At 33.7% G+C, this 22,258-nt stretch overlaps 1 protein-coding gene across 1 annotated transcript in view; it reads right to left on the bottom strand.

Moving 5' to 3' along the window:
- Positions 1-978: 978 nt before the first annotated feature.
- The window catches only part of LOC145292976 (uncharacterized), a 55,156-nt gene continuing 33,876 nt past the window's right edge, over positions 979-22,258 (bottom strand). Inside the window, exons 9-13 of the mRNA XM_080139216.1 lie at positions 21,221-21,403; positions 20,092-20,170; positions 8,239-8,391; positions 3,329-3,478; positions 979-1,785 (exon numbers count right to left, since the gene is read on the bottom strand). Of these exons, the coding sequence (XP_079995342.1) occupies positions 1,409-1,785; positions 3,329-3,478; positions 8,239-8,391; positions 20,092-20,170; positions 21,221-21,403 (942 nt within the window). The 3' untranslated portion in view covers positions 979-1,408. The remainder of the gene's footprint in view (positions 1,786-3,328; positions 3,479-8,238; positions 8,392-20,091; positions 20,171-21,220; positions 21,404-22,258) is intronic.

Genomic DNA, 22,258 nt, shown 5'->3' with positions numbered 1-22,258 from the left:
CCTTCTATCGATCCAGTAGATATCTCACTGCTGATGCAATTCTCTATCTTTATAAGAGCCAGGTATGTCCAAGGATGGAATACTGTTGCCACATCTGGGCAGGAGCTGCTAGAAAGGACTTGTCCTGCCTTGATAGGGTTCAAAATAGACTTTGTGGCCTCGTAGGAGATGTCTTTTTCTCTTCGCTGCAACCTGTTTCTCACAGAAGAGATGTTGTGAGTTTGTCTCTGCTTTATTGTCATTTTAATGGAAAGTGTTCGACTGAGCTTCAATCTATGGTCCCCTCTCGCCAAACTTTCACAAGAAACACTCGTCTAGCTGAAAACACTATCAATAATTCCCCCAACTCTTTATCTGTGCCTAAACCTAAACATAGATTCCATGATCAAAGCTTTTTTCTTAGAACTGCGCGCCTGTGGAATTGTCTTCCGTTTTCCTGCTTTCCAGCTGACTACAATATGGTTGTCTTCAAGTCCAACGGGAACAAGTTTCTGATGAGCCGTTCCACTTAAGTTAACAAATTTACCGAACTTCCATTACTATCGATTACTATATTGTCCTTTTGACTACTGTACACTCTTTAACCCTTATCCTTGAGTGACCTCTCCGCCTTGATAAGTGGTGACGTCTATATAAAAAAGAAAAAATTTTTTTTTCATATATAAATTATCATTATCATTTCTGATGACCTAAAGAAAAACCACCTACCATTGACTTTAGATTATAACTTTTGTGTGACTATATGGAAGTATATATAATTAGATTCAATTTTACATGGTGAACAGAATACCCAGGAAATAATCAGAAAGAAAAATTTCTAAAATATATTTTACAAGTAAGGCTAACCAGAATTGCCTGGATACATGCATAACAAATGGAAGAGTTAAAAAATGTGTAATATTATTTTTTACCCCTCCCTCTCTTTCTCTTGTTCTCTGGCAACTGGTTCAATATAATAGAAAATAAGAAAAAAGAAAAAAAGCAAGAAAGAAAAAGGAAGTTTTTATTAACTGATTGTTTGATCTAGTTTCATTGTTGTTTTTGAAACAATCACTAGTAAGGATGAAAAAAATTAATTTTATTTTACTACTATTGCCATACACTAATTTGGCCCTTGCTGACAACAAGCATATTACAGTATTAATTTTAGACCATAGTCAAGGATCGGGGTCACACTGAATCTGAGAATGGATGATTTGTAGGTCTATTTTATGTAGTTTTTGACTTTTAGCTGTGCGTGCGCGCACACACACACACACACACACACACAGAAAGAGTTATGCTTTTCCTTTAGATAGACAATCTTGTAGTTCAAGGCTTAATCTTTTGTAATCAAAATTAAAAAAAACACTAAAAAATCTGTATTTTAGAGGGGGTGGTTGTAGCATACTTTAGCCACATTTTTATTTCAATAAAAGCCCTCTCCATCTGAAGAACTTTGATCTGTGTTTTCTTTCTTCTTTTCACTAAACGTACGATTTAACACATTTTCCTCCGCTTCCTCTTTTTGTTGATCCTTTGATTTTACACCTTCTTTCTTTAATGAGACACTTTTGTCTCCAGATTCGTCAAAAACAGATTGTGTCACTTCAGATGTGCAGCCGTCATTTCCTGATTGGTGAAAATCTCGGGCTAGATTGTAAGGTTTACCCGGGATTGTGTTTGTCTGGGTTCCTGTTGTCACTTGATTCTGTACGGAGATTACGGTTCCTTGATGGAATCTATTTACTAAACTATTGCTGCTGCCATCACTAGATAACGATGACGCATCAGATATAGATGTATCTGTAAAATAGAACAAAACAGAACAACAATTGTTATAACATCTGCGTGCTTTAGTTGGGAAACACGATTTAAAAGGAAATTATTTTCTTATCTATCTACAGGTACTGGTTTTGTAAGTCTAGATTCTTGGCTTTGTAAGGAATTTAAAAAAAAAAAAATGCTGAAAAGTGTTTTTGTGTTAAATAATGACACTAAGCAAGGCCGGAATAAACAAGAATGAGAATTGAAGTAACAAAACTCTCAAGTGATGCTAGATGATCCAAAAGAGAGCAAGTAAGAAAAAAACGACCCATATTCTGACCTCTGACGCAAGATGAAAACGTCAATGTTAAACAAAGGAACAATTGATGCAGAGGTATTTGGTTAATATAAACATATGGAGTCGAGTGACGAGAGTTCAGAGAAAGAGATATAAATCAAGAGATGATTGTAGGATTCGATCTTGTCACCCGACGCCACTTCCCCATCTCTCTCTATGTCATACAAGATACATAGGTTGTCAAATAAAGTACAATCGAATTTTAGACAAAAGAATTTGTCATTTTTCATTGAAAACACAGCTATACACCTATTGCACTAAATATGTCTGTTATACATACATTAGAAGAGATATACTTGTTATGCAACATTTATTTTGTAATTGTTTACAATTCCTTTACTTTTCGACGGATTGTTATGAAATTTAACTTTATGATTGAAAAGACAATGTTATTTAATGTAATATGTTATTTGCTCTAAAATTATTATTGTTATCGAAAATGAGTTTATCTGTATAGAATAAGAATATCCAGTATTGTTACCGTGCCCACCTTACAGATAATAACGAACTGTTCCACTCATTATAAAAATTGAGGTAATATGTCTCTTGGCGGTTATGCTCGAGTTTTGCACTAGTAGCAATCGGACTACGTATCCCAACACTCTTCATATTTTGTATTTGTTTTTCTGTTTATTAAATTTTCTTTCTACTAATTACCAAGTTGTGTCTTTCTTTCAGACGCTTACAGGACCACAAGTATTGCCATTCGTTATGGGAATGCAAACATCAACTCAGGGTACATGTTAAAGGTCACAGTCAAAGAAGAATGCAAGAAAAAAATTCTGTATAAGCATTAAAAATGGTTTTATGCTGTTGTTTTTGTTAAACATTATTAATTTATATTATTATTATTATTAATAAATATTATTAAATAAGGAATCATTTTGAGTTAAAATTCAAGTTTCGTTTTTAGCTAAAACACGACATCAGGTCAAATTCAATGGCCATTTTGTTTTGATTTAACTTATACACATGATGGTGACACATTTCAAACATACTTTTCTCAATTTTACATGCATAATACCAAATGAATTTTAATGGAAATGATTCCACATTTTGTAATATCTAACAGAAACAGGAACATAAAATAATTTTTAATACTTATACAGAATTTTTCTCATGTTCTCTGACTGCAACATTTAACGGTTACCCAATACAGTTTCAGACGGTATAGGACATTAAGATTTAAAGATAAAAATGGACAATTAATGATTTATATTTTACCAAGCGTTTCATCATCTTCGTTCAAATGTATTTCATTTTTAATGTTGTCTGCTGTCATTTCCTTGTGAACGTCTGTGTCTTTTCCGTTCTCATGGTTGTTTGTTTTTGCCAACCACAATAAAAGATCTTCTTCATTTACGTCTTCTATATCTGAAATTGGAAATAAAGAGGTTTGTTATGAAGGAAAAAATAACCGAAATTGTGCATTTGTAGTGATCTTGATGCATACTTAGGAGTGGAAAGGGGGAGAGTTGTCTTGTATTGCTGTGACATATCACAAGCCAAAAGGGAAAAACTCTTGCAGGCCCTAGATTATAGACAAAGCAAACATTATGTATTATTAAATCACAATTTTAGCATGCAGGTCATTAAAAAATTTCATACTGACATTTCACTTGGTCATTTACTAGAAATGCAATAGAAATAGTGGCTTAGTATAATCTTCGATAATATAAATCTCACCTGTCTGTTTAAATGTAAGTATGTATGTTTGTATATCTGCCTAAAACTTTTGACAGAGGTGACGGATTATCACAAGATCGGTATCATTTTGAAGCTCAGCCCTTCAGACAACAAATATCTAAAAATTGGCTAAAAACATTGATTGCTTCATCTTCAACTGCGCACTTTTCTACAAGGAGGAGTCGCTTTTTTTGCCGATATTTTTGAAAGTCATCCCCTCTTTTCAATTGACAGTGCAACAGCAAAGACGTCACATTTTTTTCATGTTCTTTTCCTCCTTCGCGGTACGGATTTGAACCTGCCTGCCACCACTTTTTTTGCTCAACACAAACCTCCAAACACCTGGGCAACGCCGGGCACCCAGGCTAGTATTTAATAAAAAAAAACTTTATAGAAAAGCAAAGATTACAAATGGAAATTCTATGCATATCAGATTAATATTGCATTTAAGAATTAAATGTATCTTTTTCAAAATTTCAGTTTTATAATATTTAAATTCGATGGCTTCTCAATATTAAATGTTAATTTAATATATACATTGTCGTTGTCATCATTGTTAGCAGAACTCAGATACGAGTATACATTTTTGCTCATTAGGATTGAGCCAGCTCCAGCTACAAAGTGTTTTTTAGATGATCTATGAGGCGTAACTACACACATATATATATATATATATATATATATATATATACATAGATATAGATATATATATCTATATATATTAGATATATATATCTATATATATTAGATATATATATCTATATCTATATATATTAGATATATATATCTATATATATATATAGTGTTTTTTAGATGATCTATGAGGCGTAACTACATATATATATATATATATATATATATATATACATAGATATAGATATATATATCTATATATATTAGATATATATATCTATATCTATATATATTAGATATATATATCTATATCTATATATATTAGATATATATATCTATATCTATATATATTAGATATATATATCTATATATATATATTAGATATATATATCTATATCTATATATATCTATATCTATATATATTAGATATATATATCTATATCTATATATATTAGATATATATATCTATATATATATATATATTAGATATATATATCTATATTAGATATATATATCTATATCTATATATATCTATATCTATATATATCTATATCTATATATATTAGATATATATATCTAAATCTATATATATTAGATATATATATCTATATATATATATATTAGATATATCTATATATATCTATATCTATATCTATATATATATATATTGATTATTTTCAGTTTATAAATTCTGTCTATAAATATATTAGATGTTTCTCGGGATTGAATGAGGATCAATAAATATTCCACACTTCCAATACTTTTATTGCCATAAAAATTGGTGAAATCACCCATTTTCAATCAAACTGATTGATTGTCTGCTCTAGTCGGAAACTCACCATGATACGCCAGGAGAAAACTTCACATGCTTTTCCACAGTGACTTAGTCTACATTGCACTGTATATAACCTACTGTTGATTTTATAAAATTATTTTTATATAATGGCTTGAATTAAAGTTTAAAATGCAAACGTCAAGTATCTTTGTTTAAGTGTGCTCTAAACAGAAACATTTATTTCAAATGCACCCTTGTCTTACAAAAGAGCCTACTACTCTCTTTTGAGAATTTAGGCGTTTCTACTTGTGGGATGATAAAACTTCTCAAATGTACTTGTGATGTTGGGCTGTATAAAGGTGTTAACTTTGGTGAAAATCACACTTTTCCTTCTTTAATTAGATTTTTTCAGATATTAATTTTCGATACTTATCAGAGGCATTTTGATACAAAACCTATCCAAGAACACTCCCAGATGCATAAAGTATATCTGTGTGAAATTTTAAAAAAGTCAGCCCATCCATTTCGGAGTCCATGCGGAACAAACTCATACACAAACACAAAGTGCCTTTTATGTATAAGTAGAGATTTACAAATTAATTTAAGTAGAGTAAAATGTGGACCATGGCTTTACTGCTGGCAGCCTCATAACTTTCGCTTCTCTTATTTTGTCCTTTATTCCTCACATTCCATGAGCAATGTTTCTGACAAAGGGAGAAGAATTGCTGTTTTCTAGGTCGGAATATATCCACCTAACACTTATTGTTGGCTAGTTTTGGTATTTCTTTTAGCTCCTTACATTAAGTAGTTTCATGCCTTGTCCTGAATGATTTCCATAAAAAAAATTTTTTTTAGATCATTTGGACTTCTATTCTCATCTTGGTTATTATTTTCACAACATTTTGGCAGAGGTAACTTCTAATTTTCTTCAAGAACATCTATATACACAGTAATAAGTATTAATGTTGCTCATCTATAACAGGACTAGGTTTAGAGCTCCTTAAATTAATACTAGATATGTGCTGCAATGGATAAAGGTATTGATTAACAATCAGTTCTAAGTAATAGTCTTCAGAAAGTTGAAAGTTCAATCCTTACTTAATACAAGCGATAATAATTAAAAATAACGATTCTATCTGGTCATGGCTGATGGAATGAGAACAATCTACTACTGGATTAAATAGAGAGTTTAGTTTTGAAATCCTGTATGGGTTCCCGAGTTCAACATAAAGAGTGTCAAGTTCTAAAAGATGCACGTGAAGAAGGTAGGACATTAACTGAAACATAAAAATAACAACTAAGGTGAGAATAGTAGCTTAAACAATCAAAATAATCTAAATTATTGGTCCTTATCTAAAAAATTGCGAAAGATTAAGCAGACATTTTGGAAAATTTGTAAGGAATACCTCCACCCACCCAAGAAATGGCAATTAAAACAATGGTTCATAAAATGTTTTGAATGGCAGGAAAAATAATAGAGTTGAACCATGGAATTATGTTGTGTAATGTTTACAATCAATGCTGGAATGCAGATGATACATTTTAAAAATGGTGGACAGTTATAGATGGCAATGATTGAAAGAAACAGAAACGATGCAACAATCACACCTTTTTATTTGGGTGAGTCGAGTCAAATGTTTTGCAATATTTTGTAGTTTATTTGTATATCACAGACTGTCAGGTATACATGCCTATACATGCATGCATATATGTTTGTGTATGTGTACACTTATTTTATACATTGTGTTTTAGATAAATTTGATATTTTTTTATATTCTTATGGAAGAAAGTGATCTGTATTATAATAATAATTAAAACAAGATTAAAAAGTTTGGAAATCTTAGCTGGGAGGCAAGTGCTCCTGAAATATCTGCAAAAACAAAGGTACATGAAGGTTCAGACAAGTCAATGGTGAGAGAGATGGATGTCAGATTGGCGACGATGAAGAAAGCTCTTAATGAGGATGTTCATTACCCTTTATACAAGAGTTGCAAAAGCAAACTCTTCATCACCAAGGCCTAAGAGACCCACCCTATGAAAGCTAAGAAACTCCTCAACAAGGTTAAACACCCAATTGAGTAAGAAATGCTCTGGTTTGTCTCGGCATCAGTTGCACAACATGCAACCTAAAGTCTGCACGCAAAATCTTTCAGATCATGAAAACAAAATTCCCTTTAACTGTGAATCACATTATACCACACCACCTCTTTGAAAAGGGACTCGGACAGCTATATTAAGTTTCTGTCCACTGTCGTCAAGCATTGAATGAAGAAGGTAGCTAAGGGAAGGCCAAAAATGTAACAGTAGCACTAAATTCTGCATTATACCCCAGGGAAAACAGTTTGCACAAAATCAAGACCAAGTTCCCTCAAACTGTGTGTGCATGTTTTTTCAGCAAAGGTCACATCGTACCTCTTTCCTTATTTTTAAAAATAAATTCAGACTCAATTCAAACGGGTTTATTGAGTTATTGTCTGCTGTTGTTAAGCACTTGGTGGAGAGGATGGCTTCAGGAAAGCCATACATATGATAGCTGGACAATTCTATTTCACATCTCCGGGAAAATCCACAAGTGGCTGTTTGAGGACTTCTATGACTTCACTTAAACTTTAGCCACTTAACTTGCCTGATTGCAATCATGGATTTTTAATGTGTGAAATGCAATTGAAATAGAAGGTGCTTTTACATTATAAACGAATATCAAACTCCTGCTATAGAACTCTCCACCTAGGATAATCTCTGTGAATATGACCCCTAATCACAATAGTCCCTTACACCCCAATGGGAATATAGCTTATCTGGAGTGGATAGAAGTTTAAAAAAATACAAGATGGAGACATGCCTTTCATATAAGAATATTTTATGCTTGATAAGTACTGCACACTGTGTCAACACATCAATCACAATACTTACCATGACTTGGGCTGTTTTGGTTATGTGACATATGCACAGGAAAAGAGTATGCATAATAATATATTGTAAAACTTTTGACTATTATAATACAATTTATGAAAACTGATTGCATTAATGATCTACCAACCTCCAACCATTGGCATATTTCTCTGCAATAAAAGTTCCCGATAAGTTTGTTTGTCTCCATCTTCTCCAGAGAACCACTGACCAGATGGAAAGACGTAAATCCATTTCTCTGTTTGATCAAATATGCTGACACTTTCAAGGAACCAGGCATAAGCTGTAAAACAAATTGGATAAATTAGGACCAGAATGCTTTGTTTTTTTTAAATATAAGTATGATAAAAATAATTTCTTGCTGATGATTAACAATTTAAAAATAAAACCATGGAAAAATAGCAAAATTATAACCTTGACTAGAGTTTTAAGCCTGTTAAAAATATGCAAATGTTATAGCTCGTTGACTCAGAATGAGTACTTTATGCTAAATTGATGATTGAATATGGTTAAATTTGTGCTCATTTTTGCATTAAATACTAATACTTATTAATCTCCAACTATGCATGATTGTAGTGAAAGTCACAAAGGTTATAGTCAGTAAGCATACTTCCTAACTTCCAACATAGTGCTACCAGAGGTGGTGACGAGGCAAATCAGTTCCTTTGCTTTTTTTCTCTCACATCTATATCTCCCCTGTGCATGTACTCATTTTTTATTACATTTTTCCAATTGTTTTATTTTTATTTAATAATCATTGTTGAAAAGTTTTTTCAATCTTATTTTAATTAAGAATTATTGAAATTAGTTTAATTTTTTTTTTTGTAACATCACTGAAAACATTTTTTGCGCTTTAAAAAAAAAAAAGAAGACTTATTTTAAACATTTTTAAAAATCTTTTAAAACTATTTTGGAAATATGTATTGGATATGTTTTTTTTAATGATGTTTGAGATTTTGTTATTTTGATTTCAATGATATTATTTTTATACTTTCATAAACATATTTATAATATAAATTCAAATAAAAACACTTTCATTTTTAAAATGAAAATTTTTTTTATAAAAACTTATAAAATTTCAAATAAAATAAAAACTTTTAAAACTTTTGGAAATATGTATTGGATGTTTTTTTTATGTTTGAGATTTTGTTATTTTGATTTCAATATTATTTTTATACTTTCATAAACATATATTTATAATATAAATTCAAATAAAAACACTTTCATTTTTAAAATGAAAAAAAAAATTTATTAAAACTTATAAAATTTCAAATAAAATAAAAACTTTTATTTAAAAAAAATTTTTTTATTAAAAGTGCAAATAAAGACTAATTGTGTTATCTGTATAATTTTATTACTTGTTATTGTACACTTTTCGATAATGCCCTTTTGTTATATTTTTTTTTCAATAAATCGCTTCACAATAGAAATACAATAAAAGTGAAGGAGCTGATTTGCCTTGTCACTGCTTCTAGTACCACTACGCTGGAAGTTAGGAAGTATGTTAGCTGACTATAACCGTCACAACTCATTTTAAGCTGGAAACCACAGAACACTCTCAGTGAATAATAATTTTGAATGCATAAGCCAGCTCACATTAACTACAAACACTAACCAGCCACACAGAAACTGCAACAAAAGTAAAAGAAAAAAAATTGAAGGATCATCACACGAATTCCCAAATAAACTGAAACTGCAAGAAATCTTATAAACTGAGTTGTGTAGTCCTCACTGAAAATCAGTCTTGAAACTGATATCACAGCCTCTAAAAGTTCTCTTTTAGACAATCCTGGGACTGATTTGAGATATTACAAGAACTTTAAAATAAACGATAAATTCAAGATCAGCAGCTTATTCTTGCGCCCAATGTTTCAGGCTTTACTGATGACAATAACAAAGCATTAACACTGATCTATTTTGTCAGAGGCACACATAACTTGTGGATCTGTAGATCAGAACTACATTCTGCAACCATTTGTTAATTCTGCTTGTTCAGATATTCTCCTGTGTATGGCTCCACTCTTTAACGTAACAGTTTTCAATATAAAATTTTATACAAGTAAAAAATTGAAGCTAAGAGCAATAAGCAACACATTAACAGATATGTTTTTATTACTACAGATACCAGACAAACATAAAAGGAATAAAGAAACACAATAGATAAAAAGCTGAAAGCCAGAGAGATTTTTTTTTTTTTTTTTTTTTTACAAAGGCATCACCTCATTATCAAGGCCAAGAGGCCACTCAAGGATAAGGGTTAAAGAGTGTACAGTAGAAATTGGTCAATATAGTAATCATTAGTAATGAAAATTTGGTAAATTTAATAACTTATATGGAACGGCTCATCAAGAACTTATTTACTTTAGACTTGAACACAACCATATTGTAGTCAGCCGGAAAGCAGGAAAACGGAAGACAATTCCACAGGCGTGCAGTTCTAGGAAAGAAGCTTTGTTCATGGAATCTACGTTTAGGTTTAGGCACAGATAAAGAGCGGGGGAAATTATTGATAGTGTTTACAGCTAGACGAGTGTTTCTTGTGAAAGTTTGGCGAGGGGGGACCATAGATTGAAGCTCAGTTGAACACTTTCCATGAAAATAACGATACATCAGAGACAAACTCGCAACATCTCTTCTGTGAGATAGAGGTTGCAAGGAGGAGAAAAGGACATCTCCTACGAGGCTACGAAGTCTATTTTGAACTCTATCAAGGCAGGACAAGTCCTTTCTAGCAGCTCCTGCCCAGATGTGGCAACAGTATTCCATCCTTGGACGTACCTGGCTCTTATATAGGTAGAGAATAGCATCAGCAGTGAGATATCTACTGGATCGATAGAAAGATCCCACCATTTTTCCAGCGGCCTTGGCAACAGATTTGATATACGTGTTCCATTTAAGATCAGGAGTAATGGTCAAGCCCAGAAGCTTGTCAAAACTTGAGGCCTCCTACTAACTGAAAGAACATGTTAATGTCCCAACATAATCAATAAAAATATGTATTGTCATAGAATAGGTAGAGAGATGCATAAACAATGTTAAAATGTGACTTATATTTTGTTGATGATGTGTTCTGCTAAAAGTATTCAATTTCACATTAATAATAATTCATTAAATACTCATAATCCACTAATTAGGCACTTCCCATGTCCATAATTACCACAGATGACTAGAAGCTTAAATAAGCAATTTAACTTTTTCTTTGATGGAAATAGACCAGTGTTTACTTTTAACACTATGGCTGCCATGTAAATTTACCTAGGAAGCCATTACTAGAGTTAAATTTAAATAAAATCTTATGATATAAAGCTGAATGTGTGTGTGTGTGTGTGTGTGTGTGTGTGTCTGGTCACGAATAGGCTCCTATATGGTTGACTATTTTAAAAAAACTGATTACATATAATGATAGAAGATGTATCGAAACACAGGAATAGGTATGTTTGATCTGGCAAAACAGTAGTTCATTAAAATTGTGGGGTCTGTGTTCGCACTTGGTCCACAAAGTATGGAAATAAAAAATTTAAAAATTAAAAAAAAAATGTTTACAAGTTTTTCTGATATAGATGTACATAAGAATACTTTGATAAGTATGTTTTAACTTAAACAGGGATGGTATAATAAAATTGTGGGGTCTGCGTTTGCGCCTGACCTCCATAGAATGGAAATAGGCACAAACTTTAATAAAGACTTTTCATATCTATCTGTGTAAGTATACTTTGATAATTATGTTTCTGTTTGAAGAAATATGGTATGATAAAATTATGGGGTGTTCGTTCGCACCTGACCTCTATAGAATGGAAATATGTAACAAAGTTTAACAAGGTTTTTTAATATAGATCCACAGAATATTGTGATAAGTGTTTCAGTGTGAACAGGTATGGTATAATAAATTATGGGGTTTATCTATTTTATTTTTACTTTCATCATATTTTGCTTTAGTTTTGATACTCCCAAATTCAACCCTTCCTTTTCATAACCTATCATACTTTCATAAATCAGAGTCCATTTTCTGTAGGCTGTTTTTGAACCCAGTCAATGACGGGTACTTTTGCTAGTAAGATATAATCTCAAAATAAAGGAAGCCTACCTCCAGTAGGTGCAGAGTAAGCAAATTGATAGAGTGCTACATGCAGAACCACCTGTCGACTGCCAAGTAAATTACTCTGATGGCAGCAGGATTCCTTTCATGATTTTGTATGGATTAAAAGACGTAGTGAAAAATCAGTGTCGGACATGTATTTTGGAATATTACACCAAAGATATACATTTTCAACATGGTCTACTTCTTTATAAACCAATCAATGTATTAATTAGTCTTATCTTCTTTTTCTTTATAGATTAGTTTTGTTTCAATGATTTCAAGTAGTGAGTAGAAATTAAATTGTAAAGAGATAAAGAGTGGGTGAGACCAATTAATATTTAATACGGTGGCCTCCTACTTGGAGATACTGTTCTAACAAGTGGTTTCTATAAAACTGAATATCTAATACTCTTATTTGAAACATTCTTATACAAAAAATGTTCAGCGTTAAAATTATAATGCTTACTCAAGTAACGTGACAACATAATTTAATTTTAGAACAATTCATTTGAAAATAGGTAAAGTCAGAATTTTTACTTTAGTGACATCCGATTAATCACTGTTCAACATCTTAGCTGATTAGATGAGCTTAAGTTTTTAAATGCGTGTAAGAGGTGATAACCTATATATAAAAATGCAATGTCTTAGCATATTATTATATAGTAACTAGCAAAGATACCCGTGTTATACGCAAGACTTTGCTGTACGCACTTTGCAGGCACCCTTGCAGCAAGTGGATGTTGTAAGAGTTGCACCAAATATAACCTTTGACCTTGACCTTGAAAGATGGTATGCGCCATCCCTCGCTCAGAGACCATGATCATGTCAGGTTTGGTCATAATTGGTCCAGTGGTGTGGGCTGTAGGAGAGTTGTACACACAGACACACACACACACACACACACATGAACACTACTACTTTATATATATACTAGCAAAGATACCCGTGCTTCGCACGGAGCTTTGTTGCGCACTCGGGTACCAAAATCTGTGGGCACCTTTCCAGTAAGTTGATGTTGTAAGAGCAACGATTGCATAAGGTGATTAACATTTTAACTACCTCTTGTAGTGACTGAAATTCAATCAGAAACTTCACAAAACATTTTCATCAAAAAAGAAGGTTACTTGATGTTACATAGTAAATTTTTCATTGAAGTAATTTTCAACTCTTGCTTAAATTTTATCTTGCACATTCAATACTAAAAACTTACCACAATCAGATCATGTCAGTTTTTCCTCATATCCATTTCTCGAACTTTTCACTGAAGAGCCTCAGGGTAAACTACATTTCTGCTGCTTTGATTTGGAGCCAGAATGTAGAGTTTTTCTGAACTTCCTGTCTGGCTGATGAAGACGTAGAACATACCGTGACTGAAGCAGTCTGATGTCAAGTCTACGCCAATGGTGTTAAATGTTTGACCTTGACTTTTGTTTATGCTCATTGCAAAACACACCTTCACAGAAAATTGGAGTCTCCGGAATTTAAATGGAAGTTCTGAGTCCGATGGAACTAAGGGGATCCTTGGCAGTAGAACGGTTTCGCCTTTGTAGGGACCACAGGAAATGGTGGCCTCAAGTACATTGGTGTGCAATCTGGTGATAACACATCTGGTTCCGTTTGTTGTTTTTGGCGGTTCCAAGGATCGAAGAATCATGATTGGCGATCCAATTTTGAGATTTAAAATGTGTGGAGGCATTCCAGATATCTCCAAAGAGTTTAAAAACTCCACAGGGTAGTGAACAGCTTCATATTCATTAGTAGCCGAATCAACTGACTTGTATTGCTTTGTGTCTCCTGGAAATTCATCCATTATTGAATTGTTCAAATGATTCACATTGCTGTTTAATGGCGAAATAATAGCCCTCTCAGCAAGCCAATCCGGTGATTTTCCATTGTTTTGCAGGTCTGGGTACACTTTGTCTTTCAGTTGCTTCTGATTACCGACACATTTACCAAGCGCAGTTGGAATCTTAATTGTGTCGGGTGAAGAAGTGATAGGAAACTGACCATTACTGATTTGGAGAAGCAATTTTGAGAAGTCTGCTGCAGCTGTGTTATCAGAGATATAGGCTCTCATATTAGTAGTCAGTCTCTTCACTATAACGTGCCTCCAGAGATAGGATTGTTTCAAACTTGCATTGACAATGTTAGCCCTTGTGCCATTTTTAACCACTGGGAGGATTTGACGGAAATCACCGCAAAATAAGGTTGGAATGCCACCCATGGGATTCTTGTTTCCTGTGATGTCTTGCAGTGTTCGGTCAATTGCTTCATAAGCACTCTTGTGCGTCATTGGGGCTTCATCTACAATGATTGCAGAGGTGTCTCTAATTACATTTGCCAAGGCTGAGTTACCAGTAATTTTGCAAACTGGCTGATCCATTCGATGAGTATCCAAGGGTACTTTAAAAGTGCTGTGAAGAGTGCGGCCACCTTGTAGTAGAGTAGCAGCAATGCCACTGGATGCTGTTGCAAGCACAATCTTTCTCATGGATCTAATCTTTGCAAGGATCAAATTGATTACAAAAGTCTTGCCCGTACCACCTGGAGCATCAAGAAACATCATGTTTTTGTTCATTTCACCTTGTGCTTCCAACATTGCCATGAATGAATTGTAAACTTCTCTTTGAGAATCGGTCAGTTTTTCTTGCATATTTTCTGCTTGTAGGGAAAGTTCTTCAAGATTATAAGTAACTTCACGTTGATACTCTCTCGTGAGTCTTTCATCTCTCCCTTGCGTTGGTGCAGGTAATCCATAGCTTGCCAATGGTTGACCGCACATAAGGAGGACTTTTTCTTCAATTAGACAAAGAGTTTTATTGTAGATGTCCTCATTAAAATCTGCTTCTGGATTGTTAACTTCTTGCCTGTATCTGTGAAGAATGTCTTCAGATATTACATCACGAAAAGCCATCCAGATCTCAAGAGGATTTCTTGGCTCACAGGCTGTTAAAATTATCACAAATAGGCTTCGCAAATTTGAAGGTGATTGAGTGGCACTTGCCTCTCCTACTACTTGATGCAAGTGATGGTCATTTTCTAGAAGGCCTTGAGCAAGGCACGCTGCTCTGTATGTTTCAAACACCTGACCATTGTATGCTCGCAAATTTTGAAATGAAGTTGGACCAGCAACCTCATTGAGCAACAGGCGTAAGAAATAACACTCCCCTGCTTTTGGACTAATCGTGTAGATTCTCCCAATGCATGGTGCCTTCCATACATCATCATTTTCAGTACCTTCAACTTGTACCCCACGCATTCTTCTCATCCATTTCTTTGTCGATTTGTTCCAAGTGTAAAACTCAGGGACTTCTACGTATTTGAGACCCCTTGCAAAGTCATCCTCATGGCAGAGTTGAAAAAATGCTGTCAAAGTTGTGGCAGGCGGTGGACCTTGGGCTCGTTCCAGAGCAGTATCAGCTGAGAACATGACATGCTGCCCATTTTCAAGATGAACAGAAAGTTGTACAATTGGGGGGAAATGTTCATGGATGGGATGTTCCAATATCCTCCAGGCCGCCTCTGAACTGCCGACATACCTTGCATTCTGGAACTGCTGGATCTCATCCACAATGTGACTTTGTACTTGGCCTTGTTGGTTAGCTGCTCCATCAGTTCTTTGTAGTTCAAACACTGCTTGATCACATCCTTTATTCACGTATTTGAGGACATATTTGATGCTTTGGATCGAGCTGCAAATTTCTACGTTAATGTGAGCGTTGAACTGCTGAAGGAGGACCTTGTTGTACGGAACAATCCACTGGTTTGTTATTTCTTGATTAACATACCGACCATTTCTCTTCATCCTTATTGTACCAGTCTGGCCTCCATCTTCTGGTTTTCTTCGCCTGTACTTGGGATAAGAGTCTTGGCCTTGCTCGGTACACTGAAGAAATTCTTTTGGGTATTTTTTGGAACATTTGTTGTCAATCATACATGGACAATTTGGATTAAATGGTCCACAAGGTCCATGCACCATATGTGCCATCACTTTAGCATGAAGATCAGGATCTTCCTCTTTGTCAGGGATCTCTGCATATCTGCAGAGATCCATTTTTTTCTGGTAGAAGTTTGTCCTCTGGGGCCTGCCAGGTGAGGATGTGTGCATGCGGCAGTCCTCTTTTTTGATATTCAATACTGTACAGGAAAGCCCTCAACCTGCCAAATCCTCCCTTTTTAATAAATTCAAGTAACTTTTTTAGCTTCTGCCTGAAAACCCTGGCAACAATATCTGGACGATCCTGAGGGTCTTGCCCTTGAAGACAATTTTCTGTAATTTCTGTCCACTTTGGATTTGTTGTGAACGTGATGAAGAGGTCGGCTCGGCCCATTCGCCGAACATATGCCATGGCATCACTTTGACGCTCAAACATGTATCGAGGGCCTCCTGTATAAGTTGCCGGAAGTACAACTCGTTGACCAAACTGTTCTGGATTCCCATCCTCCCTAAGAATTGAATCTCTCAAGTTGCTATAATTGTCAGCTCTCAGGGTCTGTTGCTCACGCCTCAGGAACTGTAAACGTTCTGTTTCAATCTTGCAGTACACATCCACCAGCCATTGTTGAAATAGCCTTCGGTACCAGAGAAAATAGTTTCCAGGCCGAGTCATTAAATGGTACGAATAAAATTGCTGTTGGGTAACTTTTCGCCCATTGGATGCCTTCATGTAGATGTTGTAAGATGGAGAACCATAGGGGTACATTAACGGGTACATTAAAGTATCGTAGAGGGGATGTAGTTCGGAGATCCATTTTAATGTATCATTTCTAAAACGCAAGACAATATCCCGGTTAGCTGTTGGTTCATTCTCCATTAATATTCCAATCTCATACGTTGTTGTTGGAGCATTGAATCGCCGTGGATGCTCTTCTTGCGGCCTTCGGTCTTCCCTTATGACAACTTTATGTTCTACCAAGTGTTCTTCTTCAATCCTCTCCTTTGTTGTTTTCAGCTGACAAATGAAGCTGTTGTTCTCATGTAAAAATTCAGTCAGACTTTGGAGAATGTCTCTATTGAGTCTACTGTCACGTCCCCGATTATGTAGTTCCTCTTCCAGACTATCCAAGAAGTAGACTTGAATAAACTTTGCTGTTTCATCTTCAGGTGGTAAAAGACTCCCAATCTGGTGGCAAACCTGGCCTCGAATTCTAAAAGAAGGATTCCACCCATGTACTGCCGCAATTTTGTGACCAAATGATGTCATTGCAAAACAATTGTTATAACTGCGTAGATTTTGCAGAAAATCTTTAGAGATGGGACCATTGCCGGAGAGCAAATCTTGAAGCAACTGAGGCAGTGGTGGAAAGCTATCAAGCACAACTTTGCCAGAAGAACAACAACAACCAGGGGTTTCTCCTTTAAATTTTACAGCTGAGCAATGTTGACATACTTTGTCCATTTTTCCTATATCAGCTGTAGTGAGAGAGTCATTTTTGTTGTAGAGCAATCCTTTTCTATTGCAGTGTTCTATTTCATGGTGTCTCAAAGCAGTCATTCGTTGTCTAGCTGCCTCGTTTTCTGTCAATTGCTGGGGCAAAGTCATACTCTCTCTCCATGCAGCCTCTCGTTGTTGCCCTTGGTATAGGCGAAAGCTTCGTTGGGTTTCCGATTCATTCTGATGTCGTTGAGCCACTCTCAACTGACCTTGTGTACGTCTACTTACCTCATATAATTCATTCGATCGTAATATTGCTTCTCTTTCCAGTGCATATCTTTGCCTTTCTTGAATTTCATCTTGTGATGAATTTAACCGCCTTACAGCATGTCTAGTTCTGTCAGCTTCACGTTGGGTTTCTCTTTCCAAATCTGACAGTCTTGCTCTCCTTTCTCTTTGACGTATCCTGTTAAGTTCTAGACGTCTTTCTCTATCTGAATTGTTTTCATTGGAGCGAATTGCAGCAACTCTTAGTCTATTAGCTTCCAATCTTTCCATTCTTTCTTCCTCACTTTCGTTTCTACTTCGTTTGGGTGGCATAATTTCGGTTTTAAACGGAATTGTTTAACGATATTAATGATTGTAAATTAATTAAGCGTAAAGGAAATGTATACTAACTGAAATGGACGAACTATAAATAATATTTCTGAATAGTACAATTATAAACAATTATATTGTACCTATTTACTATGCCTCCCCACGGGACAGAGTTAGACACCAGGGTCGTTTTTTAACGTGGAGAAAAGGTACAAAAATAAAAATTGTCTCAGTCGTGAAGGATTTCTCCTCCACCGAAAGAGAACAAGAAAATGAAGTGCAGCATCTGAAGAACAGATACTACACTTTGATCTTGACCAAAAGGAATGAATAAAAGCGACCTACGTGTGACTCATTACTTCCGGGTGTAAACGTCACAGTCTAAAAGTAATAATTAAAAAAAAAAAAAAGTAAATGTAAAATAAATGTAATACCAACTTAGGTTAACTAAGTAAACAGTACAATTAAAACAGTTCTATTAAAACAAATAATTACTAAGATCTAGGTAATTGTTAGTCTCATTTTTATGGTTTTAAAGAAAAAAATGTGTAAAAAAAGTTCTGCTTTTGTGAGTACGTGTATTTCTTTTAAATTACATAACCTTTTTATTTTATTATTTTAAATTTATATATTTTGTTAGTAAACTGGAAGAAATTCAGTTGAATAAAACCTTGTTCGTGTTCTTTACGTTAAACTCATATTTTTATAAAAGGTTCATCCGGTTTAAAGAAAGCACTAAGTTTAAATAAGACTGGAAATAACTAATTCAATATATAAATAGAAAAATGAAATAAATATAAGCTTTAAGTCTTAAGATAGTAATAATCAAAATGTAATAAATTATTTGTAGTTCAAATCTATGATAAGACAGGCTTTCGAAATAGGCTCGACCAGAAAGATTAAATTGGAACGAAATTATAATCTCCATGCCATTTTCAAAACAACCCCACAAAAGTAACGGTATCCTGCAGTTGGTTAAATGACAATGGTTGTAAGAAAAATGTAAAAGAAAATGCGCTTATCTGTTTATTTTGAACTGTTTTATTTAACTAAAAAAAAATTGGCTATAACTGGAAGAGAGCGTTATGTTTTGGGGGTTGTTTAAAAAATAGAATGGAAATAAAGTTAGTTCCGTTTTAATTGTCTTTAATTGCGGCAAGCGCTAACAAAATCGAAAAATCACTGTTTACATTCGAAATGTTAACTTTTATAGGTTTACAGGTTTGCTGACAAGGCTGGGGGTGTTTAATACAATTATTTTACTAAATTGATTTTTTTCATTTAAAAATAAAATTATTTCTTTTTTAATAAAGTTTTATTTTAAAATATTTGTTTTTGTTTATTTATATAAAATTACGATAGTTGAATTGTATTCTTTCAATTATATTGGCAAGTAAAATATAAAAGATTAAAACGGAACGAAATTGAAATTTCCATTACATTTTCAATACAATCCCAAAACATAAAGCTTTCCTCGCCAATGAATTGTTTTGATAATATACGTAAAGTGAAATAAATCGAATATAAAATTAAATGAAAATAAATTAAATAATTAAATGTTAAATAGATTTTGTAAATAGTACAGTTGAAATGATTAGAATATTTCCAATATGTAATAAGGTCGAGGTAATTAGTTAAAGAGATTTAATATAATGTGATATGCAAATGAGCATAAGTCATTCGATATGGGGGTGGTTTGTAGACTAGTATATAAAGAAATTAGGCATAGATTCTTATGTCTCCTATAACAGAAACATCCTAAAATGGGTTCTAATGTTTCTCTACCAGGAGAGATCTACCCTCTTACCTCCTTTATATTTCGTTGATGATGGAGAGCTGTACACACAGACAGAAACACACGAACCCTATTACTTTATAAAAATATAGATATATATATATAGATAAGAAGTATGTTCAGTTTAAATCAACTTACGTAATTCTGGTCTATCGTGTCCAATTCGGATTTTCTCAAGGTGGCCAACATGAAAAGTTTTCAAAATAAAATGATCCTCCTTTGAAATAGAATTAATGATAAAAAAAAAATAAAATAACTTAGAATGTCAGAAATCTATAAAATAAATCTAACATATTTGTTTTTTGTCTTTATATCTAAGAAATTCAATAAAATTTCAAAATTTTTTAATTTAAAAAAGATCTATTTCTGGACTCACTCACTATCCAGGTTTATCGTCTATATTCTCTTCAAAAGAGGTTTGAAGATGTCTGTCTATCTTTATTTTGAGTCTTCACTGATCATGATTGTTGGCACTGACTGCTCATTTGCTACTATTGATGATCTTACCTGATGGTTTTTTTAAGGTGTCCGGCTTATTAGGATATCAAGTTTTGGGATAGCCAATTTCTCAACTAGAGTGTTTGACCTAATGTTATTCTGGATCTGCATACCCACCTAATCATTACCCTGTAATTTCTCCAGAGTCAAGCAAGTGAGTGTATGGCACAATCTCATTGACACACCGGTTCTCGCCAGATTACCGAAGTTAAGCAACGTTGAGCCTGGCCAGTACCTGATGGGTGACCATTTGGGAAGGCTAGGCGCTTCTGGGAAGGTTGGACATGGGGCCAGCACCCTCACCCTGTAAAAAGAACTCCTTGCTACAAAGTTGTAGATGGTCTATGCCCCTCCAGGGGTTAAGGCTATGGATGGAAGCAAGTGATTCCTGGGTGAGGGCTCAACATTCACTACCATACAATACCAGGCTTCTTATGCAGCTATCGCTATCATAGACTGGTAATGATTGGGATGACTTGAGATGTTAAGATTGGGAGCAGCTATCTGAACTTTCTCCAAGTTATTTTGACTCTGATCATTGAAGTTAGTTGCAGCTACCTCTGACACTCAGCATATCTCCTAAGTAGCAAAAGTAGTCTGCACATTTAAAAAATACAACAAAAAGTATCTATTGGATTTATAGTAAATTCATATTCTCATAAATAATTAATAAAATATTTCCTTGTCTGGTTGTGCGTTGCTATAAAACATAAAATAGAATATAAAATATTCCTATCTTACAAGAAAGAAAATCATGAATTTATGTTACCTTTCCTTTTTGAAAGCGTATCTTGTTCGTCTCTGACTTGAGTAAAGTAAGTGCCCCAGTCTTCCCTTCGGATCCGCACAAGACTATTTTAACCTGGGCTCTCGTACTTGCACCAAGAACATTTCCAGTTTTTACAACCACAATGTAAGTACTTTCTTTTCCAGATTTGATCTCTGCGTACTCCTAAACAGAATAAAATCATTAGTTCATTGACTAGTAAAACATTAGTGATGGGACGATTTCAATATTTTTCACAAATTTAATACAATTACCGATTTTGTCCTAAATTTATGATTCCGATAAAATTGCCAATTCTGATTCTTTGAAAATCTCAAAATTTTTACCTATAATGTTTTCTTTTGTTTAATTTCTGGATTACCACAAAAACCTGTGTAATATATACAAAAATTTTTGCAAATGTAAAAATACACTTGTGGGGGGAGGTGATCTATAGATTTTAGTTTAAAATCAATAAATATTTAGCATTTTATCGATAAGTACCAGCAATGGAAAAATTTGTTTTAAAAACAACATACAAAAAATAAAAACAATTAAAAGAATCGTTTTTGGCATCAGAAATAGACACAAATTTTTCTGATTCTGATATCCCAAAAAGTTCCAATTGTTCCAATTACTGATTCCGATTAATCATTTCAACACTAATATCTTTACTAGTTGTATCTACCTGGCATTGCCTGGGAGTAAAAGAAGAATAACTAAATTTTTTATGAATATTAATTTTCGTGATTTAATTTTGTAATCAAATTATTTTGTGAAATAATAACTTTTGTAAATTTTGTTTTGATACTTAATGTTAATCAATTAATAATACATAACAAATAATATGTAATTAATATAGAGGCTGGGACACATACACATACACATATATGCATAGACATGTTTTATTATAATTTTTAACCAATTGATTGCTTTGGCAGTATTTGCCCACTGGTTTAATTCCAGGTCTTGTTTGATTTGTTTGTTTACTCTAGAAAGAATTGTTTTGCTAATTCTACCTATTTCTGATTTAGTTAGGTT

The sequence above is a fragment of the Euprymna scolopes genome, chromosome 14 (assembly GCF_053919585.1).
Source record: "Euprymna scolopes isolate OS-2025 chromosome 14, ASM5391958v1, whole genome shotgun sequence".
Taxonomy (NCBI): Eukaryota; Metazoa; Mollusca; class Cephalopoda; order Sepiida; family Sepiolidae; genus Euprymna; species Euprymna scolopes.
Note: the sequence above shows the minus strand (reverse complement) of the source record. Positions and strands in the feature narration are given on the sequence as shown.